Genomic DNA, 18,266 nt, shown 5'->3' on the forward strand with positions numbered 1-18,266 from the left:
ATTTTTTTTTTCTACATATGATCTGGCTACTTTTATTTAGTGATTTATAACCAAAATAGATAGCGCCAGGAATCAATATCTTATGTTAATAGATTGATTAGATACCCTCCTATCTGAACATGTCTTGTTGCATGAATAAAGAACCAATTTTCTGGCTCAAAATCTATTTCAAAAATTTTTTCAACGTGAGTAGGTTTTTATGCTGCCATTTTCCTGTCTTCTTGAAATCGTTAATAACAAAAACTGCATAGATTTATCTGAGTTATTTTAAGAAATACTGTTGTTTTCTGCAGAATATAAACGTCTTCGGTCAAAATATTAAATAAAAGTAAAGTTATAAGCTATAAAATGACGAATTTGTCATTTTCCTGGCTTATGAATTCCAGGACATTGAAGTGTTACCAGAAATTCTTTTTCACTGCTTATACTGTAAAGAGGGACAGCAAATATTAACCTAATACCAAGTTTATGTATGATTGTAATATGCTTGGATGTAATCAAAATTATTTATTTATTTAATGATTGATTAGTATACACATTTTTATTCTGTACATATCAGCAACAAAAATTTTTTTGTTTCTCTCTACAGTGGATAAAAAGAATTAATTTAAGTAATTTATGGTCCATCTAAGATAAAGGCTTAAGTTGAGTTACTTACAATTAACTTAAAATGACTGTTTTTTAAACTTCTAAGGTAATATGTCATTTTCCTGGCATTCAAGATTTGGTGAATTTCTATTTTTTTTTCTCGAGCAAATGTCAATAAACTGCACTGCTGTCTATAAGATATTAATAAGTGTAGCTAAAGAAGTGTACAAAAAAAATTTTACATTATTCTGAAGACTTTAAATTTGAAGAAATTTTTTGGTCCGAATTGTCATGTTTCGTGAGAATCACCCATATATATAAATATAATTTTAGATACAAATGTAATTATAATAAATAGTGAAGAGAGAAAGTATAAAATACAGAAATCCAAGTTTCAACAGCGCCAAGCTGCTTATGTTACAACTTAAAGAATGTTTGAGGAAAAATTTTGAGATGAAATAGAATAAGTTATTACCTCACATGAGAACTGAAAGGTTTACAACAACAGGAGAAAATCGAAAAGCAATAGCAGGGAAATAACATACAAAATATCACCTTGGGAATACCACAAGAGGAAAAGCCGAAAGGTTTGTACCAAGAATTAGCAGCCTAAAAATCAAAATTGAAAGACACTAAAAAGGAAATTAAAATGGAGGCTCTGACATACATGGCAGCTTTGACAGGGGGCATTACAGTCAGTGCGTGAGCAGTTTCTGAGGTTAACGGTAAATTATCACATATAATTATACCCCAACTGCCCTAAGGGGAAAAAAAAGAAACTAACATCAAGTGAGACGAAGACTATATACCGTGATAATGAAATTCGAAGAAGAAGTGGTTCCGCAGTGAACTGATCGCTAAGACACGGTTCCCAGTAGATCATCGAAGTCAAGCATCACTGGCTGCGGTCTGTGTAGGGACCGAGGGTGTGCGGTATTGGTCCTCGTTAAACTGTTCTACCGTAAAGTGCTCGAATTCGCGTGCAGGTCGTCGGGCTATCGAAGCGGGGTGCCCTCCCCTCCGCAGAGGATCAAAATTGTGATGGCATGTCGTCGGATCATCCTTAGGGATGTTTCCCGGACCGTTGCCAATAGCCCATTGAGCAGCTCTAGTGCGACGTAAATGAACTACAACTATAACTCAAAGTAGAAGTGCATAAATTACCAGGTGGGAAACAGAATTTTTCGAATGAAATTGGAAAGTTGCAGGTTCGAGTACCAAATTAGTATGGGGACTCGAGTTTTAAACTAGTAATGTGTACAAAGATGGAGAACAAAAATCTATCTATGAATGAAATTTTTTTTAAAGATATGAATTTTAAAGATAAGAATTTTTCAAAAATGAGATAAAAATAAACTCTATAAAAATTAAGCGTAATAAATCAATTGGAAATACAGACAGGCACCAGATTATGTTTTAATATCTATAGCATTATTCCACGTTTGGAAGGTACTACTAAATAGTGTATCTGTCTATAACTCCAATTGGGACACCATTATCCATTTAAGTGCAGTTTTTTTTAAAATAAGTCTCATTATTGCAAATCAATCATTATTGCAAATAAACTTAATGCGATTAACTTGAGATATAATAACATTTCTATAGATACTAATAGATATATTAGAATTTCAAAATATTAACTTATTGACGGGGAATGTGAAATAATTTCTTTTATAAAAAACATCAATTTGAACGTTAAATGAGTTTTTATGTCATGAATAAACCTAAAAAATCTTGAGATACATTAGATTGATTAGTTTTAACCAGAGTTAATTCCTCTGGATATATCGTGTTAGCAATATTAATAAAATCTATAGAATTAAATATAATAAAATAAATACAATTAAACATAAAATCAATGAATCTGAAATCGTCCTTGATGGAAATCGCAGAATTTTTTTTTTACGAAGTAGTAAAAAAAAGAAAAAAAAAGAAAAAGATTAGCAAGTTAGCAAGAATACTTGGTGCCTAGTGGTTGGCCAACAAAAAAATACTCTCACCGTTAAAGTTAAAATTATTAAAAATGCAAAAATTAACAATGCTTGCCAGTATTCAAAATCAATATCAAGAATATTATTAAAATAATAACAGAATGAGAAAAGAACATCTTTGTCCAGTGGAATACGAGTTAAAAGGTCCTTGAAGTCAAAAGATTCAATACGTGTAATAGAATTATTATTAATAAACCTACTAACTGTTTTATTAATTTTAATAATCCAAGTAAATCCTGAATCATTTATACTATTAAAAAAAATGTATTTTGCAAAAAGTTTGCATGGTGCATGGTAATGCTCCTCTGAAGAAGCTTTAATTTCTTTTTTAGTGTTTTTGATTTTCAGGATGTTATTTCCTGTTACTACTTTTCGGGTTTCTCCTGTTGTAACCCTTTCAATTCTCATGTGAGGTAATGACTTATTTTGTTTTATTTCATCTTAAAACTTTTCTTCAAGTATGCACACACACATATATATATATATAGCACAATAAATAAATACAAAAAGGATAAAAAGAAAAATGATGGGAAAAAAAAAAGAAAATTAATAAGTTTAATTTACTGCGCAGAAGCTGCAAGTATTTAGAACTTATAAAATAAGTTCAAAATGTAGAGAAAACATGGAAAAAATTACAGGAAAATAAAAAGAGAAGAAAAAAATTATTAAATTAAATAAATAAAATAACCTAATTAAAAAAAATTTTTAAATTTTTTTTTCAATAAGACAATAAATTTCTGAACTGAAAAATCTCCTTTTTAATTATTACTATGATTTTAAGAAGATCCTTAATTGCGATTTTTATTATTCGGTAATTCTGATTAGTTTTTGTCTTTTTAATAATTATCTTTACAATTGAAAAAATATTTTTATTCATATTGATGGAATACCACAAGGATTTAATTTTTCATCTCTCTTAGCTAACCTATTTTTGCACAATTACGAAAAAAATTATACTCTCAGTATTAAATTTGTTTTTAGATTTATTGCTGATTCAATTATCTTTAATTTTCAAGATTATACAATTTTATTGAGTAATATTTACTTCGGGGAATTAATCTTGCCTCGTATTAATGGCGATAATATTAATTTTAATTTTTTGCATTTAAGTATTATAGAAGAAGAAAATAACTGCTTTGTTGATTTATAGGATAAAAGAAGTGATTTTAATTTTAATATAAACTAACTACTTGGAATTCTAATGTTTCTAAAAACATCTATATAAATGCCATTTTTAATCAAATGAGTAGAATTAAAATAATATGTAGTAATGTTTATTTATCCAAAAAACAAATAAACAAACTCTTTCGAAATTTGATAAGAAACAATGATAACTAACTAAATTTATTAAATTCTATATAAAATCATTGAGTTAATTGCATGTTATAAATAAATTTTCTGAAAGCTTCTTTGTTAAGTTAGATAATTTTACCATGTGCAAAACTATTTCGGGCAAATCCATGGCTAAAAATATGTGCAAAACGGGCAATTCACGTTTCCTTCTCTCTCCCTCTCTATCTTTTTTTCCTTAAATAAATGTTAATTTTCTAAAATCATCAAAATTGTATAAGTAAATATCAACCTTATTAATTATAAACTTCTTTAAATTATCCGGTGTGATATTACCTTGCGCACATTCAAATATTACTAACTAACAAATCCAAAGCGCTTTAATACTGCAGTAAAAACGCACTGTAAAACAAAATGCCTCTATTTACGCCTTTTCCTCAATTTGCTCTTCTGTTTTCATACTTTGTAATCTGGCAGTCTATCTCGCTGTATAGATTTCGTTTTGCGTTTGGTTCTTTTTTTTCTTTATTTTTTATTTTATGCTTTTACGTGATATTTATTACTTAATGTGTTCCATTTTGTTTCAAAAAAATTTTTTTTGAGTGCTCCTCACACTATTGTATTGATATATTTTGCTTTGGCTACATTGATACTATATTAGAAAGCACTCCTTTTTTCGGATATAATCGTGTGAGTTGATGAAGAGGTTATGTATTTTTTTTTATTTAAATTTTTTTTATTTTTAAAATTAGGATATTTTATTCCTCTCTTTTTATTTTTTCATAATTTTTTTTCCATATTTTCTCTACATTTTGAATATATATATATATATATACACACACAACATACACACACACACACAGAGAGTAAAAATCGCATCAAAATTGATGCGAAATTTTTATAAATATTTGTCTTTCATGTTTCTTTTTTTTCTTCCTTTGTCACTATAAAAGTTTTATCGAACAAAATTCAAAATCATTCACTAAATGTTTATAAAAATTGGAATTTTATGATGCACTTCAGAATAAGTAATTTTCACATTATATAAATCTTACCCGTAATTAATACTGCTGAACCAGAGATTTGAATGTAAGGAAGATCATTCCACACTAATACTTCCGTTTTTAAAAGAAATAATGTTAGACCAATGGGCCATAGAATGATTACATTGAGCAGTCCTACTAATGTTAGAAAAATGCTAAGTTGGCCCATAGTCACTCGTCCAATTAGTTTTCGAAATAATACCTGAAAAATATAAAGAAATGATGGTAATAATCATACCATGTCAAAAAGAAAAATAATAACATTAAATAATGAAATTTTTTTTTATTTATAAGATATTAGAGAATTTGGTTGTTACTCAAGATTAATTGGCTATAGACGATCCTTAATGATGATGCTTAGGCAATAAATGACACAATTGATATTAAGGGGTGGGGGGTCTGTAATATTTTTTTATTATATAAATCATAATGGTTCTTATATAACTCTATAGTATCAATTTTAAAAAAGCAATTTATTGTATTTTTTTGATTTTTAAGCTCAATAAGTATTTTTTTTCCACTTTAAGAAAAAAAAAAACTGAAACAACTCAACACCGTCTTTCCACTAGCATAAATTAAAAAGCTGGAAAGGGAATTAATAAAAAAATAAATATAAAAACTTCACTTTTTGAGTAGCATACGCAAACAAAAGGAGAAAAACTACGTCTCTTTCTTAATGCAAATTATTGAAGAATTGGTGACGAGAATTTTTTGTAAACATTTTCTTACGACAATAACATTAAATTTTATGAAATTATGCATTAAACATTAAATAGGTCGCTTTTTTGAGTATTATAGAAAGTATTAAGTTATCCACAATTGAAAAAGAAACAAACAAAAAGATATTAAAAGCGCTATAGTCAGCCGAATATAATTTCATTTACCATCGCTAAGCCATGCTATTTTAAAGAAATGTATCCTTTTGCTTTAAATAATTGTTTCTCCGTAATGTTTTAAAAGAAATAAACCTTTGTTAATGTTGTTCAGCGAGCTTTGTTTTCTTATTTTAACACACACTTTTCGAATCTTTTCGAAGCCATCCTTTCCAAGGAAAATAAAGCCACCCTTTCATCTTTGCTAAAAAGATTTTTTGTTGTTTATTTCTCGCTCGTAATGGTGTAAAAATTAGAAAAACAAATTTTCCTTCCCTCTATCGGAAGTATTCGAAAACACGTCTAAAATAATAAACAGCGCTCCTTCTATAAAGCATTTAAAACAGTTTTTTTTAATAAAAAAATAAACTAAATTTAAAAAAAATATGCCACATGAAAAAATTATTTTTGCTGTGTAACTGAAAAATAAATATATTGAGCATTTTGAAAGTATAATTCCGGTTATTATTTAGATAACTATAATTTAAAAAAAAAGGTGGGAAATTTGATTCATATTTCGAAACTAAATTAATAAAAACTTGGATTGGTATTTTTATTACTTAAAAACATATTTTTAAGAACGAAATTTCTTTAGCAATTATTATTTCCAAATATTGCTTAAAATTTCAGAAAACAAGTTATTGACTTTATTAGATTGAACTTTTGTCGTTACTATTCAGAAAATGTGAAGTTATTTTTTTTTATCCCAAGTACTTAAATCTATTTGAACTAATTTAAATATTGTTTTTGTACAGCAAGTGCTTAAACTACGATTTTAAGTTTAAATCAAACATTAAAATAAATGAAAACAATTTATAAAAATTAAATTTATATTTAAAATTATGTACATTCATTATTACATAATACTTAATTGTAATAAAGTTTGCAATATTAATTAATAAAAAATGATAGATTAAAATTCCTTACTTTAAACTCACGAAATTTATGATTTTAAGGGAGATTTCAGCATTTTATATTTTTTCTTAGTGTGTATAAATTGATTATTTTATGTCTATACTTCTGAGCTTACCAATTCATTTTTATTTTAAAGAAAGTTTAAAAAAGTTGTTTGGAGAAAAATATTTAGTAGTTCATTCAGGGCCTACAACAAAAAAAACTTTAAGCGACCAAACATAACTAATGGAAGAAGTTTCAATACAGCCTCAACCTAAAATACCGTAATAGTAATAATTACGGACCTTTAATTTTTTACTGCTATCATATGAAATTATTACATTTTTAAATAATAATTACCATAAAGCATAAAAATAATAAAATTTTTGCAATCTTATAACGTTAAAAATAAATATATCCCTTATTTAATAAAAAAAGAAGTCTTTCTTTTTAAATACATGTTTAATACAATGAATTAAACAAAATTTTATAATAAACAACAGAAAATAAAAAAAAAACCTCTTTTTCAATAAATAAAAGAATTGTTTTATTTATAAGTAATAATTTTTATTTTTAAGGGAATAATTATTAAATTTTCTCGGAAATATATATTTCGAAACTGAGAATATATGCAGAATTAAATATTATACTTAGGGAAGTAACTTTAATAAGAAAAAACAAAGAATTCTTATGTATATTTATTTAAAAATTGCAATATAATTAAAAATAATCTTTTCAAAAAAAATTTAATAAGTGATTTCAGAAATGAAATTATTTTTAAGCTGTAGCAAATTATTAAATTCAAATTTTTTAATGTTCTACATAAAACATCTGCAACTTTGAAAAAATAATGAAAGTGAATTTTTTAAAATCAAAATATGCTTAATATTTTATTAAAATTTATTCTTCTCCTATCTTTTTTCAAATTTTAGAGTGAAAAGCACATTTTTTTACCAATTCTACATTTATTCATTATTAATATATCTATCTATAATATCCTTGAAATTAATAACAATGAATTTCCTGTAACTGATTAAATGTAAAAGGCCAAGCAACATTTTTATTTTTCGGGCCTGCATAAGTGACGAGATATACCGCCGCTTCCTGAAATGCCTCAAAACTAACGATAACTGACCCACGCCTTTTGCCGTTATCATACCCAAATGTAAACCCAGTATAATATTTATTAAAAATATTTTTTGCAATTTTTTTTCCTTTCGGTTTCCTAAACGGAATTTCTGACTTAGATCGTTGCTTCAAAAAATATGATATTTAAAATACAAGAAAAAAAAAGTTAAGGGTCCAAAATTTCTTTCTAATCTATTGAAACATTTTTTCTTCAAATTTGCAACTACATCCTACCTATTGTTAGGAGGAAAAATTAAAATTCGCCAAAAAGAAAAGATGTTTGTTCCATAAAAGGTCACACATGTGTTTTTGTGTGCTATTTCGAAACATGATTCATAAGTTTATTTAAAGTTTGTCTTTGAAATCACTAAGATTGTATCTTAGTTCAAGAAAATCTGATTATTAAATCAAAAGATATTCAGGATGAATCCATATAACTATTTTGACTCAATGTACAACTAGTTGAATTTATCAAAAATAAATACTCGTCTATTTTCTCAAATCTGCATTTGACTAATCCTTGATATTAAATTAATAGTTATCATTAAAATAATTGTAGGCTTTAAAAAGTGGGATTTATTTGCTCGAAGCTTATAAGTTGTTTTCAATATTAGAAGAGAATTAACTTCTCCCAATAAACTATCTCCAAAGAAACTCTCTTTCCCTTCGTAATATTTTCATGGTCTAGAATATTCGTAATGAATAGATATGAATTCTGAAACATGCTTGAAGTAAATCAATGTCAAATAAATACTCTCGAATAAAAAGTAATTTTATGCTTTTAAGACATTTTCTAATATTTCCCGTGAAATACTTCAAACAGCATCAATTATTTTTGTAAAATTGAGAAGATAATTATGTCATTAGATCTATCGAAAATAAAATCTTTTTTTGCTAAGTCTGGTAAGTTGTAATTAAATATAATAAAGTAAGTTGTAGCTAAATAAGTTTTAATTATAAAATAAAAATTTAGAGTTAAGGCATACACTATAGTTCGTTCACCAGGAATTGGCACTTGGCTCCGCCTTCATCACGTGGTATCCGACGATACTATTTCGCTATTTTTGGGAGAAGGTTGTGAACAATCCTGAACAAGGTTGCTATTTGGTGATTGTATGACAGAATTATTTATTTCGCAATCTTCATGTGCATTTTTTTAACATTAAATATTTCATAAATTTGATGATATCTCTCTCTTTTGAGTGAATAGTTTGTCCTTTTTGAGATATTTGCTGGGAAAACAGCAGTTTTTAAATTTAAAATATATTTAATTAGCTAGAGTAACGAAAGGTATAATAGCAAATGTTAAAGCGAAGTAAGTGACTGAAAAAGAATTCACTGCTTGTGTTTGGCACGAATTAAGAGTTGTCTCAATTTCAAGAGATGAGATGTTTCTCCTCTTACTCCGCGCTGAAATGAACTCTGCGTCCGAGGAGGTGGAGCCAAGTGCCAACTCCTGGTGAACGAACTATAGTTTGTCATCACTAAATAACTTCAATTACTAAAATAAGGAATTTTTTGGAAATTATATTTGTCAATGATATAAAGTCAAAAGAGGAAAAACAATTTAATAAAATATGCAGGATGTTCCGAAATTCGATCAACAAATTGAGAAGATGATAAAAGGCATGGGGTTGCACAGCGCGTTGAAAGACTACTTAAATGAATATCTTATTCGCTTTAAGTGAGACACAATCAGTGTGAATTTTTTCTACGGATCACCTAACATACTATTTACATGACAGACACACAGGTGATTGTCATTTTGTTGTTGTTGTTGTAATTCTCAAGCAAAATTTGTTAATCCTTGTCACATGTTAATCCTTTTTTTGTTGGTTGAAATTATTATTGCATCAATCCTATTTATTGAACGCTAGTTATGCTTCTTAGTTAACTCTTAAAACTGCTATTTGAAACAAAAAGTTTCTGTGTGGCTAATTTTTATTGTGAATGTCAAAAATTTGGGAAATACAAACAGATATAATAATTTTTTTTCCTTCAAAATTTAGGCCTTTACTCGCTCTGCTGTGATGGTTCTGATAATTAAATTGCTATATCCTTGAAATATTGTTTAAAGGTAGATTATACTTGAATCTAAATATTTTTCACTTGATAATTAGAAGCTTTTTCATCGAAGTTTTTAAAGGAAAGTCTAGGAGAACTTTTTCTGTTAATATCATGATCATTTTATTATTTTCAATATGTAGTTTCTCCAAATATAACTTACTCTATAGACAGAAAGACCTGCAGCTGCCGCAGATGCCATAACAACTCCACCTAGAGTTGACGTTCTGGAAACTCCATCCATGTACGCCAAAAGAGCTATTCCAGTATTGCATAAAATGACTGCTACTATCTAAGAAGAATAAATTACATGCTTCACTGAAAATAAGCATATTCATGTTGGCATTATAGGGATCTAAGCAGCAACTATTAATCTACATCTATTGAAAAGTTTGAGCTGTTTTTATCTAGTAGAAGCCGAGAAAAAGTATTTATTTTAAAAATTATAATTTGGCGACAATGAAGAAGTATTTAAATGGTGTGATTAATATTTAAATGCGGTTAACTTACGAGGAACTTGACTCAAGCGCGCGAAACGTAAAATTTCATTTATATTTTTTTCGCTAAAAACCGATTGCTAATCCTTTTTTTAAAATTTTAAAATGCGATGTTTCTTTTTTAGGCGTCTTAAAATTTATTCATAATTTAGTAAAGAAATTTGAATAAAACATTTTATTTAAACATTTAATGTGATTATATTTTAATTTTTAGTTTGTTTCTCAATAATTGATACAATTTCAATAGTTGATACAATTTCAATAATTGATACAATTTCAATAATATACATACGTATGAATGGATTTGGAATAATATATTTATCGATTTCTTCAAAATATATTTTATAATTATTAATACGATTACGTAGTCAACATTTTTAAGCATCTTATAATTCCTCAACATCTTATATATCGTCTTAATCTTAAAAAAATATTTTTTAATTACTCCTCCGCGCGTGTTTCGCCGAACTATTTTATTAACTATTTAATTAAATTTTACCATTTTTAAAACTCTAATTCTATACACTACCACGTATATTATTTTTTCATTAATATACTGATAAATTTTTTTGGTACTTCCATTTATGTTTTCCTGTTTTTTTAAATTATTATCAAGTTTTCATTAAAGAAAACTTAGAATTACTGCCTGCTAGTTGAGAATAAAATCTTGTTAAGAAATTAAAAATATTCTTCTGTTTAAAATTATTCGATGCAAAGCAGACATTTACTAGGCATACTATTTTTGCATATTTGCAATTAGATAATAGTATTAATTAGATAATTGCTTTTCATGTCAGGGGAATAAACACAGAGTTTCTGTTTAAAATGTCGTATATAGCATGCAATTATTGAAACATCAGAATGGTGGTCACATTGAATGGTAAATTATAAATTTCCTAGCCACCTATGATTGGAAACGTTTTATGAGAAATGACAGGTACAAGAAATATAGAGACCTAAGATCATTTCAGATATTTATTGGTCAAAGACATTAGATGTGGTAGATCTTGTGTGAAAATGTCACAGTTACCATCATTGCTAGCATTACAACAACGGACTCACTCCACCTAAAGCAGTTACTGGAGTTTTAACGAAATGAATATTTGTTTCATAAAATAAACATGCTTGCTAAAGTTGCACTTAATCATTTAGTGTGGAAATTTCAAGCAGAAAGTATACTCTTTGACAAGTAGATAATGAGCTTTGTAAGTATATTTATAGGTTTTAAGAAAATGGTCCCAGATAAAAATTACGCATGTTTAAAGGTTTAATGAAATCGTAAAGCAAATTGATTGCATTTAGGGTTTTATATTTTAAGTAATTATCCTCTTCATTTAATTTATGAAAAGATAATTTTGGCTTGATTTTTTAGGTTGAACGGCTAAAAGAAAAAAAAATGAGGAAATCATGGAGTTAATTCATCTCTTCAATCAAAAAGCGAAGTCAAGCACATTGTATTTTTATGTTGCTTTGAAACTAGAAATTTTATTAAATATTAACTAATTGTATAATTTTTTGAATATAAATGTTTGAATAATTATTTATTAATTACTTTATGCATTTATTTTAAGAGTTTTTTTTTAAACTATCCGAAAAATTATTTTTTGCATTACTCTTTCGATATTTATAAATATATTATTAATTTTGGAAGCTATTATACATTTTGTTGTATATATTTTAAGTGCTATATTTTATAAGTAATACATACAAATTATTATTTTATTTAAGAACTGTGAGCATATGCTTAATAAAAAGACATTCCTTTTTTTATGAATTGTCCTGTGTTTTTCACTTTATTTACTTTGCTATGACTTTGATACTTATGATTATTTAATGGATTAGGGTCAAAACAAAACAGTAAAAATTTCTTCTATGGGTAAATTTTTCCATAATTAGAACATTTGTGTTAATTGGAATTTTCATTTAAATAAAATTACGATGACACTTGAGATTAATGGTATATTTTGCATTTCGGGGAGTAAAAAAAATATTTTGTATTTAACTAAACTTTAGTATATTTGCTATTTATGTATTAGATAAATATTTCGTTCTGCGCGAAATGGATTTCACAATTAGGAATATATACATGCGCTTTCTCATGTTCTTTCATTTAAATCATTTTTAAAATATTTATTAACAGTCAGACTAACTTTTCTATACTTGAAAAAATATTGGATATTTTCTATATTTTCAAAAATATGATGCTTAAGACCCCTACTTATTTAACTCTTTTAAGATTTTAAATTTCTATCTGAAATAGCGTAAAAAAAACGTGTTCTACTTATTTTATAACCGTTGTTGAACAGCCGACCCAATTTTTTGGGGGAATCATGACTAATAATGTTTTACTCAGTAGCCTTGTAATTTTGAACCCAATTCAGAAGGCAAGGGAATTCCTGGATCAAGTATTGGGAGAAATTTGCCTTCGTGGAAGACTTTTTGATGTAACTAGCCCGCATTTGCGTTACATGGAGAGGAAAACCACAGAAACCTCCCACGGTTATCCTGGAGGCAAAGGGACTCAACCGATGATCAGTCTACCACTGAGGATATTTTTCGTCAGCTCTGTGATCGGTGCAAGCCAATTGCGGAATTCTTAGACCAGTCATCGCTGGGATTCGAACCCGGTTCACCTCATTGGAAGGCGAACGCTCTATCTCCTGAACCATCACGGCTCAAAAATGTGTTCGATTATAAAAATTAGTTTTGATTATCTGAACAAGAGATTGCCAAAATAAAAATGCAATTTACGTCGATAATTTGCATATTTGTCGTAAACCAATTTTTATTTTATTTTATAACTGTCGTTGAACAGCCGACCCAATTTTGGGTTTACGACTACTAATGTTCAAATCCTTAGCCTTCCGAAACTATTTTAATGTTTACAATTCTCACACAATTATTAATTTAATTTTATTATAAACAAATAAATTTTTAGCCTTGTCACTGATTTTTCAAAATGAACTAGGTTTATTAACATTTTATTAATGAAATCTATACCTTATAGATAAAATTTTTAAATTTTGTAAGCCTGTTAAAATATATTTTATATCTTGTTTCCATTCTGAATCATAATGTTTAGCGATGAAGTATATTTCAGCAATAAATATGTGTAGCAACAATTAAAATAATAACTCTATATATTAATTCTTAAAATGCGTTAAGTTTGAATGCTTTGAAAATAAAAATTTAAAATTAGTTATGTAATGAATATTCAGATAGATAATAAAGTAATTTATTCGATAATAAAATAGATTTATTTATTTATTGTTCAGCAATTTGACAAAGGGTTATATTTACATTTAATTTAATTTTTCTTCTTCTGATATTTGTAAGAGTTAGAGAATGGAGCAATCTTATAAGGAAACAATATTTTTTTTCAAAAAAATTTATAGATTTAAGAAAAAAGAAAAAATCATATTGAGAGGCCTTCGGGACGATTTAAAAATGTCACACACCATTTGTGACTCCATTGTTAATCACGTCAAAATCAGATAATATCTAATGTTGCTTTTTGTCGTGAATTAGCATTTAAATATTTCATCTGATACTCATTTTTTTTTTATAACGCTTTGAGATTATATTCTTCAAGCATTTTTCCTATTTTAACTTTGTTTAGTTTTAGGCACCTTTTTGCGAAACACTCAATAAACTTAAAAATCTTTGTTCACAATTTCACTTTACAATTGGAATTTGTATTTTTATATAGCATTTGATCTTCAATGAATGAAACAAAATGAAACTTACTCGAATTCCCACAAATTGCTCATGAAGTATAACCCAAGATAAGAGATAAATAAAAGACGCACTGGATGCTTGAAGAGCCATCAATGCTGTTGCATCTAATCTACTGGCTGCAGATATAAGCATATAATTTGTTCCTACCCATAGAACACAGAAGAATGTTGAGCGGATTAAAAAATGAAGAGCTGATAAACCTTTCTCTCGAAACCTTCGCATGGAATCACTGGAAAAATAGAAAAATCTATAAATAAAATAATTTATAGAATCCAATATTCTTTAAAAATAGAACAGACACCCCAAGTTCGCGTGATTTTCCCACTCTCCGCTCTTTTCCTTTCTCCGTTACCATGGTTACGGATAATCTTGCTTCCCCCATGTCTGTAAGTTTCAGCTAGAAGTGGGAATATACTGTCGTAGAGAAAGAAAGCAAAAGTTTGCGGATGTCATGATGAAATTGCGTAACTTTGAGACGCCGATTCTTTTTATACAGAGTAAGCCTTCATTCATATTATTGTTCCATATTTAGGGTAAAAACACTAAGCCAAAAATTGATTCTTTTTCAGTAAACGCTCACACTGATGACAAATATTGCGAAGGTTTGAAATGGGTCGTTTTCAAAAGGTGCAATCAATAATGTTAAGCTAATTTCAAAATTTAGCACCGGATTTTTTTTAAAATGTACCTAAAACATTCAAAGACACCAAGCTTTTTTAATTAGTTCAATTTTCAGATATGTATGTCACAAGTTTTAAACACACCTTTAGAGATCTCAACTTCAACTTTGCTCATTCCTCTCCATTAAATTTTGCTGAATATTTTGTAATGAACTATTTAAATATTTGACGGTATTTCATGACTTATTTAAAATATTTTGCACTAAATTATTTCAAAAATTTGAAAGCAATTTCAGTAGACATTCTTAATATAAGAAAATTTTGCCAAATTAAAAAAAAAAATTAAATAAATTTTTTCTTAAATGAAATGATTTTAAATTTCACAATCAGATTTTACAAGAATAAATGAATGAGTAAAATATAAAATAAAATAAATAATGTTTATTTGAATTGTACTAATTATCTCTTACATTTTTGTTTTTCGATAAACTTCAGTCCCTGGCCAAATTATTAGACGCACTGAAAGATTGTATGTAAAATCTTAATTAACAAGCTATACTATATAGCTTCATTGTGTTTACACGACTGAAACCGGTTTGCACTTGCTTACGTTCGTGTATCAATTGGCTAAATGAGTCGATATATAATATAAATTCGGCGATTGGATAAAATAGACGATATATTATGTAAATGTAGAATATTTATTATATCAGGTATTATATTAGTATATTATAATAATCAGACCAAATTATTAGACGCACTGTGGTTTTTTAATAATTACATGTTTTTTACGAGTTTATATGCAATACCTTTATATTTAAACATATATGCAATGGGTTTTTATTAGGGAGATTTTTTATATACTTCCTATTTGTATTTATTTCTAACATATCGTATTACAATATTAACCGATTGATACACGAACGTAAACAAGACCAAACCGGTTTCAGCCACGTAAAAACGATAAAGCTGCATAGTATCACCTCATAATTAAGATTTTACATTGAATCTAATAATTTGGCCAATTTGGGTGCTAATTGAATCTAATAATGGGTGCCAATTTGATTAAATTCCTTGCGTAACGTTCTGGTCATTTTTGTGATTTTTCCTTAATTTATGATAAGACATTCTTTGTTGGTCAATACTTACAGAATAGATCTTTTGGCTGTAGTTCTAGTCCTCCTGGAACAAAATCTTGTGCATAAATAAACTGGAAAAAATAAACAGTTGATCGCTGTGCAAAACCAGGTTGTAATGAAAGGGGCTTTAAAAGTTTCATTGTTTGTTGTCATTATAGAAATAGGTTTGGTTCTGTTGATGGCCATATCAATGACGGCAGGAGTTCTTTCAGAGGTTTCGTTTGACAGATTTGATGAGATAAGGTAAGCCCATTTGAGCAAATGTGTTATGCCTACCCAAGTACCACACATAATGACAGTCAAAAAAAATCCTACTGCTGTTTTCTTTGCTCTGCCAGAACAACAATTACTTGACTTTTTCTGCAGATCCGAATGGTCTTCCACTATTAAAACAAAAAGAATGTCAGTAAACGGGGTTCAAAACTTTATATAAAAAAAAAGAAATAAACAGAGAACATCGTTTGAAACTTTAATTATTTTGGAAAGTATAAGTGGAAATAGTTCGATATGTCTGACTTTTTCATCAACATCGTTTGAAACTTTAATTATTTTGGAAAGTATATGTGGAAATTATAGTTTATAGTTGGTAGACGTAGGTAATAATACAAACTACGTAATGCACAAAAATTTAAATTTAAAAATTAATTTATGAATAATTAGCATTAATATTCTTGTGTTAAATAAATGATTACTAAATTACTTGCAAAACATGCGAAGTATAAAAATTATTTATAAAATATATAAAATGCAGTCAATGTGATCTTTGGCATCGCATTCTACTGGCCAGCTCTTCAGAATTGGGAGAATATGATGAAATGAATATGAGAATATGATCTCAAAAAGCAATCGTCAAGGTGTTTATCTGTAAGTCATGGTCTATATTTTGATTTTGTGATATTCATTGTCGAAAGCAATGATCTGCACAAGTATAAGTGGAACCAAATAACGACTTTCTTTTATATGCTGCTCTTTTTAAGAAAGGAAATTTATCTCTGTATTTCAGAATTTTTCGTTTTTCAGATTCAGATATAATATTAGTTTTGAAGATAATGTCACTCCGAAGATCAAAAATTCTATCTCCACTTCTTCTCGCCTTACTGGAAAAAATTCTGAAATGTATGTTGCTATTTAGTTTACGTTTATTTGTTTGGTAAAAGGATTTAACAAAAAAGTGACCATAGGCTCGATGATATTAAATTGTTGAAAGTACCTTTCAAACTGATCTTGAAGCAATTGGAGGTTGATGACAAACGCTGATAAGTCAATTCAACTGTCGTCTATCATTTTTTTCATGTTTGGAAACTGCACAAGAGACTGATATCCACAAAACTAGTTTAGCTCTGAACGAGTTTATAGCCCCTATTACTTGTGCTATATGTTTTTCCTTCTCTGCAGCTCCAAGTTAAAATTATTTAGTTTTTCCATTATGTCTGCTACGAAAGTCAAATCTGCTAGCCAAAGAGGATTTCTAAGTTGCAAAAATGTTTGATTTTTGGTATTATTATATATATGTAACAATTAATAATATATATATATATATAATAATAACAAAGGCTTGATTTTGAATCAGTAAAGCTTGAAAGTGCTTTTTTTTCCTTTTAAAAGTTGCAATTGATTAATAATTACAAAAGAAATTGAATATTGGGCCAGTTAGGGAGGAAAATTTTACATTTTCAAGTATTGTATCGCAAATTTTTCACAAATGAGTTTATTTTAACACTTTTTAAATATTAGGCACAAAAAGAAATTGAATACAAATTAAATAAAAAAAAGGACTCTATAACTATTGATCTAATAACTATTGATCTGATCACAAACTAATCTATAACTATTGATCTAATGATCGGATTGTCTCGTATTAATGTGGAATGCAATTTTAATGGTTGGAGGGTATTATCTCCAATTTTCTAATTAATTTGATCCGGCGATACTTTAAGCGACGGAATCAAGCACACAAATGTGCTTTATCTTAAAAAAAATGGAAAAAAATCATATTTTTAATGGTTTTAGACTGTTGAAAAAAGGAGGGAATTCATCACGTGGTAACAATTAACCAATAGACATTTGCGGCTCCAAGGCCAAAACTTTGTAATTGCCGATCATTTTAAAACAATTCTATTCGTTTTTACGTGATATTTTTACTTAATGTATTCTATTTTATTTATTGTAAAATTTTTTTTGAGTGCTCCTCAAATTATTGTATTGATATATTTTGCTTTGTCTATACTGATACAGTATTAGAAAGTACTCCTTTTTGCGAATATAATCGTGTGAGCTGTTGAAAAGCTCACCTTTCGCTCGTATCTTCTATTTTCCGGATTTTTATTAATTTTTTCCCTTTTTTCGGAATTTTTTCTGGTGTTATTATTTTTTTTTATTATTGTTTTATTATATATATATAT

At 27.6% G+C, this 18,266-nt stretch overlaps 1 protein-coding gene across 1 annotated transcript in view; it reads right to left on the minus strand.

Moving 5' to 3' along the window:
* LOC107440387 (solute carrier family 35 member F3) overlaps positions 1-18,266 on the minus strand; it is a 42,432-nt gene that overhangs the window by 3,741 nt on the left and 20,425 nt on the right. The window contains exons 3-6 of the mRNA XM_016053295.3: positions 15,875-16,247; positions 14,115-14,334; positions 10,034-10,162; positions 4,925-5,114 (exon numbers count right to left, since the gene is read on the minus strand). Of these exons, the coding sequence (XP_015908781.1) occupies positions 4,925-5,114; positions 10,034-10,162; positions 14,115-14,334; positions 15,875-16,247 (912 nt within the window). The remainder of the gene's footprint in view (positions 1-4,924; positions 5,115-10,033; positions 10,163-14,114; positions 14,335-15,874; positions 16,248-18,266) is intronic.

This window comes from Parasteatoda tepidariorum, chromosome X1 (genome assembly GCF_043381705.1).
Source record: "Parasteatoda tepidariorum isolate YZ-2023 chromosome X1, CAS_Ptep_4.0, whole genome shotgun sequence".
Classification (NCBI taxonomy): domain Eukaryota; kingdom Metazoa; phylum Arthropoda; class Arachnida; order Araneae; family Theridiidae; genus Parasteatoda; species Parasteatoda tepidariorum.